Consider the following 9,549-nt stretch of genomic DNA (forward strand, 5'->3'; position numbering starts at 1 on the left):
GTGGCCCCTCATTAACCAATAGGTCTAAAGGGCAGAAGAAAATAGGTGAGCGCTACAGTAATATTATTTGCATAGACCTTCAGCTACATGTGTGTCCGGATCTACTGATAGCTTTCACATTCAGTATTTAGCGAAAACAACTTTTTGAGTATTCATTTTTCTATCATGTACTCTCGGTGAATTGAAAAACATTGTACAATGACTGCCAACCCAACAAAACTTTATCCTAAAATTCAAAGGAAAGAATACCACAAGGGGAGAATGTGTATGGTAGACCAGGTGAGCCTAGAATAGTGTCAAGCTTCGTTAGTATAGATTTGTATAGAGGAAAGAGAAAAAGAAAGGCTTCTTTAGGCACATTCAAAGATACAAATAAAATTATTTAACTTTTATTATTCAATTTTACTCTATTAATATACATCTAAATGTATTTACTATATAATTTGTGGTAAACAAGTGCTAATGAAGCATATCAGATATTGCATAGAATTAATAATAGCTGTTAACATACGTGTGACAATACAAAAATGGAATGTCTCAATCCTCAGAGGACAGCGAGACTTGATTTACAGTACCTTAAAATAATATAATAATATGCTAGAAATGATATTTTATTCAAAGATCATACATAAATAAGAAAATGAAACAATGTTCATTAAGTACAATGTCAAATTGTATAATACATTATACATAATGCACTATTACATATTGAAACATGGTTTCCTAGAAGAAATATAATATATCTAAAATGATACAGCAAAAGGACTTACTGTTAAATATGTGAATCTCCAAAATGGTAGAGAGAGTTAAAAGGAAACAATATGACTGTATGTGTTGGCTGCTGCTAATATTTGAAATCTAATAAAGATAGGATGATTGGTGAATTAATAAACTATGTCATGAGATATTCCAAGAGTAAAAGAAAAAGAAATGTGAGACTTACAGCTGTTGTACATGACAAACAAAAATGTCTTGAGGGGGTTGGTAGTGACCAATGGATCACGGGTTTAAAGAAAGCAGACGGAAGTGGTTTTGTATAGAGATCAAAGTGGTTTGTGTAGAGAAGGGACGAACTGTAAGTATTAAACTTGTTCATTATAGCAAATGTGGTAACACTTTGGGGTTTTATAAAGTATAGGTGTCTCTCTTACCTATTATTGTCCGAAAGCCCTTACAATCTTGCATTAGAGGGTGAAAAACCTTTTTATTAATAAACAGTTTCTTTATTCACTCTGGAATAGAGATATGAGTTTAAAATTAAGTAGTAGTATAAACATACAGTATAGAAAAACTGATACAAGGTCAATATAATATCATGTCAACAATCTCACATCAATATTGTTCCTAGGGTATCTCAATTTTCCCAAAGCGTTTCGCCCCGTGGGGCTTCCCTAGGGGATTGAGGAACTTGGTAAAATTGCTGACACTTTTGACCAGGTAGAAAGTTCCCGGATGCTGGCTAGTGTTCAGGGATATATTACAGATAAAGCCAAAACCAAAATGGCGGTTTGGACAATCGCCCGCTATAAGTTATAAAGAGAAGTAGCTTGGTACTGAATTGGTGTTGCTGATCAGGTAGGCTAATAAATATTCAGGGAAAAAAAATGGACAATAAATATTGTCCACTTAACCATGAAAGAATGGTTCATTTGGGGTACAAACTGAAATTTGTGTGTTGAGACGTGCATTGAATTCTTCAATGGGCTTTATAAACTGATCCCTTTAGTCAAGAAGAAGATGATGAACTACAGAGGCTGTGGAAATCACGTTGTGCATATACACTATTTATATTAGTGGTTGGTTTGTTGGGGATTATAGTGCCGTTGGCAGCCATCCAAAAGAATAAGATAATACAAAAAAAAAAAAAAGTTTCTATCTGGTGTAACATGACACACAGATGTAATTTGCGAGCTGTAATTGCTTTATATTGGGAAAGAAAAAAGGTTTAAAACCAACTATTTAAGTTGGTAGAATGAATGAAGAGCAGTACATCCGCAGCCAGCCACCAGGGGACTGGTATTGTGGAATAAACATATTCATAGGGCAGGAATCATTAGTATAGAGAGCACTGCGGTACGCGTGTGCGCAATTAAAAGCGAGCAGAACTGGGAAGGTAAGATATCTCCCAGGTCTTTCCCCCCTTACATAATATGGCTAATAGGTTATTATTGCGCATGCGCAACGGATTTGACATCGGTAATGAAGTTGGGGCGAAACTAGGGAGGTGAACACATCTCCCAGGTCTTCCCCTAAGTGTGTTCAAGTGATTAACCAACTGCGGTCTCACCTGACAGTGTGGGAGAAGGTTAACCTCACCCAGGTTGGGTCCAGGGCAGCGGATAAATCCGATGCCCAAACGAGGGTTGGGGATGTGGCGAACAGGGGCACCCGAATAGATTCAGACACCTCTCGTCCCTCGTAGACCGATTGGAGGGGACATAAAAAAGGTTAATATTAGTTTAACAATTGTAAAAAATTTTACCTATGCCAGGCTGTGGACTTTCAAGTATTCACATAACAAGGAGCAAGTGTGTTCCTCAAAATTCACAGCAGAACCAAGTAAAAGAAAGCAAGAAAGCACTGATTTTAAGGCTCATTTAATTGTTGTTAAAAAAAAAAAAACCTGAACATTCTTAGCATAGCCAAAAGTTCACTTTGCACATGTTAATGTAATCTGTGGATCAAATTTCAACCAACAATTTTTTACATGGATAAATTTTTCTGTTCCTTAGCACATCAGAGAAGTCACATAAATTATTACTATTTAGCAATACTCAAATTATGCATTCTTTTGCAGGGTCATTCTGGCAATCCAGGGCCTTCAGGTCCTCCGGGTCCACCTGGGTCTCCGGTAAGTTTTTGCCTATTTCATGCTAAATCTTTTTATTTGTTCCATTAGCTTGTTCTTTTTGTCCTTGAGTTCTGGCCATGGAATGGTCCCTCACACTAAACATTCTCTATAGTTGTGTCATTACGGGTATATAGTTGCATTTGTCAGACTGTTGTCTGTTTCTGTTCTGCTATGTCACCATCTTTAAATCTTTGAAATGTACAGAAGCAAGGAAGTGAGTAAAGTAAGTGAGTGAGGTTGGGCCCATGTGTTCTGTCTGCCTTCTTTTTAAAAGATAAGCCATTTTTTCACCCAGATCATACTACCTAATTAATTTCAATTTTGGAGGCCCTTTATGTGGGTGTTACATGTGGGTGTTACCTAGCATGGTCATGGTCATGAGGCAGGGTGCTGTGATGTTTTCAGAAAGCTATGTACAGCACCTTCTAAGCCCTTCCATTATGATCTTCCTTCATTACACAAAGAAGCACAGAAACAAAGTGATAACTCCAAAAAGGTATGTAACGAAAATTAAAAAGGTAAAAAAGGAAGAGAAGGAAGGAAGAAAAGAGTAAAATATTAGCAAAATAAATTTAAAAAGCTCTGAAGTCAATATTAGACGAATACAGACAGTGACACAGGAGGAGAGGACCCTGCCCCAAAGTGCCTACAATCTAGGAGGTGGGGGAAGTAACACACAATAGGAGGGGATAATTGTAGTGGTCGGAAAGTAGTAACAGTTTTAAAAGACAGAAGAGGATGGGTAGGCAATGTTAAAAAATTTTTGGGTTTTGACTGCTCTTTTAAATGAGCAGAAAATAGGAGCAAGCCAAAAAGGACGAGGAAAACCATTCCAGAGAGTTGGAGCAGCTCTAGAAAAGTCCTGGAGCCATGCATGTGATGAGGTTACGAGTGACCAAGTCAGTAGTGGGTCACTGGAGGAGTGAAGAGAGCGGCTAGAGAAGTATTTTTTTACCAGGTCAGAAAGGTAAGAGGGACAAGAACTGTGGGGGGATTTGAAGGCAAAGTACAGGAGCTTGAATTTAATTCTAAGGTGAAATGGAAGCCAATGAAGACTGCTACAAAGAGATGCAGCAGAAGAGGAGCTGTGGGAAGGATGGATGAGTCTGGCTGCAGCTTTCATAATAGATTGTAGAGGAGAGAGTCGGGTTAGTGGAAAACTAGAGAAGAGGATGTTACAGTATTCCACACAAGAGATGATAAGAGCGTGTATGAGGAGTTTTGTGGTCTCTGGGGACAGGTAGGTTTGAGATGTTCTGAACATGTGGGGTAAATGAGAGGGCAGAATCAAAGGTGACGCCAAGACAATGTGCACTACGGGAGGCTCGAATACCAGTGTTGTTAACAGTTAGGAATATGTCAGGGGGAGATTTAGAATTTGAAGGGGGGACGAGGATGTGTTCTGTTTTATCCAAGTTGAGTTTCAGAAATCTGTCAAGACATGCATTAAGATATGGTCGACAGGTGGCCTGAGACCTTATCCAGGACTGAGGGAGACAGGTCAGGGTTGGAAAGATAGAATTGAGTGTCATGAACATACAGATGAAACTGTAAGCCAAAGGAGGTTATGAGATTACCAAGAGAGGAGGTGTATAGAGAAAAGAGAACCTGTCCAAGGACTGACCCTTGGGGAACACCAACAGGGGGGGAGACTAAGAAAAGAGGAATTACCATTGAAAGAAACTTGAAAGGAGCGGTCAGACAGATAGGAAGCAAACCAGGAGAGAGCAGTGTCACTGATACCAATGGAGCGCATGATATGTATTAGAAGCAGCCGATCAACATTGTCAAAAGCAGAGGAAAGATCAAGGAGAAGGAGGAGGGAAAAGTTGCCTTAAGGCTTAGCTCTGATTAGGTCATTAGTAAGGGCTGTTTCAGTGGAATGGGCAGCTCGAAAAGACTGGAGAGGGTCAAGGAGAGAGTTGGTTTTTAGGTAATCGGTGAGTCATTTGTTGACAAGGCACTCAAGAAGTTTGGAAACATATGGGAGAAGGGAAATAGGACGGTAGCTAGAAGGTAGGGAGGGGTCTAGTGAGGGTTTCTTTAGGATAGGGAGAATAATGGCAAGTTTGAAAGTGGAGGGGTAGAAAGGGAGAGGTTGAATTGTTCGGTTAGGGTGGAGGAATGGGCATGGAGTAGATCAGAGGGAATCGGGTCAATTGGACAAGTAGTGGATGGTGATGATGAGAGAAGAGTCTTCACCCACAGTAACTGGGCTGAGGGAGGCCAGTGATGATTTACAGGTGTAAGGAGTAGATATGGTTGGAGTGGCCCGGTGAGCAGAGAAAAGGCTGCGTGGGAAAGGAAATGACAGCGGAGAAATAATTTTGCTTGGTGACAGTGAGTTCAGTGTTAAAGTGTTGTAGTCTGGCTTTGTAGTCGATGGAGTCAGCGCTGAGGCCAGATTTCCTCCACTTGCGCTCAGCTGCACTAACAGTCTTTTGTAGATGTTTTGTGTGATTGTTCTTCCAGGGTCAGAGGTTAGCAGGACAAGGGTAGTGGAAGGTGGCAGGGGCAACTTTATCCAGAGCCAGAGAGAGATTGTGGTTAAATCCAGTGGCAACTTTATCCAGAGATGTGATTTTAGAGAGGGTGGCGGTTAGGGACGTTAGGCAGTTTGAGAATGGGTTGTGGTCAGGATTACATTGGCTAGGTCTGAAATGTGGCAAAGGGGGGCTAGAGTGCGATAGATTGAAGGTGATAAGATTGTGATCAAAAAGGGGAAATGGCAAGTTATCAAGGAGGGTTAGGTTGCTGAGTTTGGAAAATACCAGGTCTAAAGTGTGTCCAGCGATGTGTGTGGGGCCGTCAATGTCCTTGGTGAGTCCAAAGGAGGAGATAATGGGGAGCAGTTTGGTTGGGGAAGGATGGTTGGGGTCATCCACCGCAACATTAAAGTCACCGAGGATGAGGGTGGGCAGGTCATTGCAAAGAATGTTTGGGAGCCAGGAGGCAAAGTTATCCAAAAATTATCATACTGGGCCAGTAGACAACAGCAACAATGAGGGGTATGGGGCAGAAAAGATGGACTGAGTGGACTTCAAAAGAGGTGAAAATTAGGGGGAGCAGGGTAGGAAGGACTTTGTATGTACAATTAGGTTACAGAATGAGACCCACACCACCCCCTACTCGTTTGCCGGGTCTAGGGGTATGTGTAAAGTGCAGGCCTCCATAGGAGAGAGCAGTAGCAGAGGCAGAATCAGAAGAGTAAAGCCATGTTTCAGTGAGAGCCAGGAAGTTCAGAGATTTAGAAAGGAATAGGTTGTATATGGAGGTTAATTTGTTGCCAACAGATTTGGCATTCCATAGACTGCCAGAGAAAGGGGGTAAAAACTTATGGGTAGGGTGAATGGGCATGAGGTTAGGAGAAGGGAGTATCTTGGTAAAAGTGTAGGGAAGAGAGAAGCTGTGGGGGGACCAGGGTTGGGGGAGATGTCACCAGAAAGTAGCAGTGGAGAAAAAGATGCAGGAGCACAGACAGAGAAAGTAAGAGGGTGAAGGAGCAGTGAGACAAAGGATTTTCAGACTGGGGAGGAGAAGGAATAGAGCCAGCAAAGGGAGTGCAGGGTGAATAATACATTTTGCCAGATAATTGAGAACCATATAATTGTAGGAGAAAACAATTGGATACACAGGGAGGAATTTTGGCAGGCAGAATGGGAGATGTACCATACACAATCAGATAAAGATTGTAGGGGAAAACGATTGGATACACAGGGATGAATTTTGGCAGGCAGATGAGAGACTTACCATATACAATCAGATAACAATTGTAGGAGAAAACAATTGGATACACAGGGATGAATTTTGGCAGGCAGAATGGGAGACGTACCATACACAATCAGATATCTAAAACAGCACAGCAATCTCTTATGTACACACAGGGAAAGTACTCTAGCAGAAAAGGTGGTCTGAGCTGCTTACATCAACAACCTTGCTTGGCTCTTCAGCTTTAAATTTTAGGATAAAAAATACTTGATTGATCATATTCAGGACATAGGGTAATTTTACTTTGCTATTATGGTGCTTAGATCAACCAAGCATGACATATAAATCTAAACTGACCATGCAGGTTCTTTTTGGCATAACGGTGACTCTTCAGCAATAAAATAATTTTACCTTCCAGGATTGCAATTTTTAAACATCACTCCTCTGTCTCTGTTCTGTTAGAGGCACCCACATCTTCGGCCATCTTGATTGTCTGTACCAGAATGATTTAAATCCCATGAGCATGCGTTCATTTTCCAGCAGAGCATGCCCAGCTCAACTTTGTTTTAAAAAAGATTGTGATCAGGCAGGTAAGTATGCTTTATTGCAGAAGGGACATCACCTGTCTCTTCTGCAATAAAAATCCTGCCTGGTTGCAAGTTTTCAAGGTGGAACTGTAGTACGGCTTTACTTTTTTTGGACACTAAAGGATGCCCAACTTCTTTATCTCAGAACATTTAAAACTATAGTCAGCTTTTCACCAAAAGACATTAAAAACAGGTGGCAGAGACTATAAAATTTTAGCAGTTGTTATTATTCTAAAGGTACATTATCAGAACTGTCCAGTGTTAACCTTTAAACATGTGTTTACAACTTGGCTTCTTGTTTTGTTTGGATCAATTATGCATCATCTATTTTGTTGTTACAGGGTTTGCCTGGATCACGAGGGGCTCCAGGTGTATGGGGCCCAAAAGGCCGAAGGGTAAGTGTAACCAAGGCTTCCATTATTTTTGCTAGGCCTTTAGACCATGCCCATGTGGCGTGTCTCCAGGTAAATTGGTAGCTTTAAGGGTTTTTTATTCAGAAATCTAAATTTTAGTTCTTGGGAAAGTGTGTTGCTTAGTAATGCGTTTGAGTGTGTAAAATCAGAACAGACCACAAACATGACAGTCCTTTACCACCCTCTCTTTCCATGACTCAATATTCTTCTCACTCTTTAGCTACTTTGGGTAAAACTTTTGATCTTGGAAACAGAGAAATTCCCTATCTGCAGAAAAGACCAGTATATAAGCTGTATGGATTGTAGGAAAGTGGGTGGTTGGATAGGAAATTTGTTAACTTATGTCTTCATATAATTGCAGTGAAAGAAAATTTTTTCCAAAAACATTATATTATGTAGTATCAGCACACAAACTTAGGGCTGAGTTCCTGGTAAATCTAAACACATGGGAATATTGAATCAGCCAATTAGCTGTTGGTTTTCTTTCACTGTTCAGTGATGAAGTCTGAACAGTTACTATGTGAGATAAACGCTTTTATTTTGGCCCCACTATTTGCTGTGACTTCCTTACCATGTTACAAAGTTTGGAGTATTCTCCCAGATAGTACCCTCTAAAAGGAGATGTTCTTACTTCCCTTTCTGACTGGCTATAGTAACAAATATAGAATAATAAATTTATTATATTTACGTTCTTTTTTTTTCCTGGTGTCTAAAATTTAGATACTGAGATTTTTTGGTGCAGATTTGGATGGATTGGGAAACTGTTACTTGATATCAAGCTGAGGTATGATAGTAGGAAGTGATATCATAGGCTGGCTTCCACGTTTTTTGTTTGCCAGTGCCCAATCCTTAAGACGAAAACATTACAGCTTCTTTTCCATCTCACCATCTTCTCAGAAGAGCCCATGTTCCCATTGCCAGAATTAGGCTGACCTAGGTCATCCAGTTTGAAAAAAGGAGAACATGGAGTTTTTTGTTTAGCTTTGGTTCCTCTTTAAATTTTTCATCAGGTTGTAGACCAGGAAGACCTCCGGAGATAAAATGACTCAGATTTTACGGGCACATTAAAAGAGCCAGAAAAACTAGCTAATTTTGGTTAAGTTCTGTTGAAAAAAAACATGCAACCACAGGAAGAGCAGGCTGTATTATAATAGTTTTTTTTTATTTACCTTTTTATTGAGGTTTTTTCAATATAAACAGATACAAAATTAAAATAACAAAATCAAATCATAAGTAAAAAACAGAAAGAACAGTAAGGAAAGGAGGGAACAGAAACCAAAACAAAAAATAAAAAAGAATACATTTGGTTGATACAAGGTCCAGAAGACCAGATGGTCCTGACAAGAGTGATCCTGGAATCTGAGTCCACCATCTCCGAGTGGTTTAGATAGATTATTCAAGAATAAAGCTGTGCTTTTTCCTGTTAAAGCCTACTTTACAAAAATTGTTAGTGTCTCTTCGACTTTGCAACATCAAGCAACTGGTTTTCAAACTTTGCCAGACGGCCATCCAGCCTTCTGTTCACAGGTTTTGTAGGCTCTACCAGGTGAATTTTCAGACCTACTCTGATGAAAGTTGCAATCAAAAAGTCCTTCAAACATCCATTTGAGCTGCAAGTATTCCCAATTTCTATGGTAGGCTTGTTATTTTCCCACCCTCCATTTTAACTGCTTTTGGGTGTCCTCAAAGTATCTGATACCTGTGTTCCTCATTAAAGCGGACCTAAACTCCCAGGACTTACCTGTCTGCTTTCCTTTGCAAGGTGCCATCATCTTCTTTTCTTCATCCTGATCTGATCTTTAGCCATCTTGATTGGTCATGCAAAAATGACATATCCACATAGGCACACAAGAATTCAATAATCTGCAGCACATTCAAGAAGCTGGGATTGCAGGGTTTCCCTTGCAACCAAAGCTGACACTGCACATGCACAGCTCAACTTTGACAGCAGAAACTCGTGTGAGTGATCAGGCAGGTAATACTCAATAAT

At 40.1% G+C, this 9,549-nt stretch overlaps 1 protein-coding gene and 1 long non-coding RNA gene across 3 annotated transcripts in view; one reads left to right on the forward strand and one right to left on the reverse strand.

Moving 5' to 3' along the window:
• The window catches only part of LOC140343731 (uncharacterized), a 554,400-nt gene that overhangs the window by 334,032 nt on the left and 210,819 nt on the right, over window positions 1-9,549 (reverse strand). The gene's annotated exons all lie outside the window — the stretch shown is intronic.
• Window positions 1-9,549, forward strand: part of COL27A1 (collagen type XXVII alpha 1 chain) — a 273,626-nt gene that overhangs the window by 147,607 nt on the left and 116,470 nt on the right. For both annotated transcript variants that reach the window (XM_072430586.1, XM_072430585.1), the window contains 2 exons: window positions 2,798-2,851; window positions 7,488-7,541. In XM_072430586.1, coding sequence (XP_072286687.1) covers window positions 2,798-2,851; window positions 7,488-7,541 — 108 coding nt within the window. The remainder of the gene's footprint in view (window positions 1-2,797; window positions 2,852-7,487; window positions 7,542-9,549) is intronic.

Source organism: Pyxicephalus adspersus, chromosome Z (assembly GCF_032062135.1).
Source record: "Pyxicephalus adspersus chromosome Z, UCB_Pads_2.0, whole genome shotgun sequence".
Lineage (NCBI taxonomy): Eukaryota > Metazoa > Chordata > Amphibia > Anura > Pyxicephalidae > Pyxicephalus > Pyxicephalus adspersus.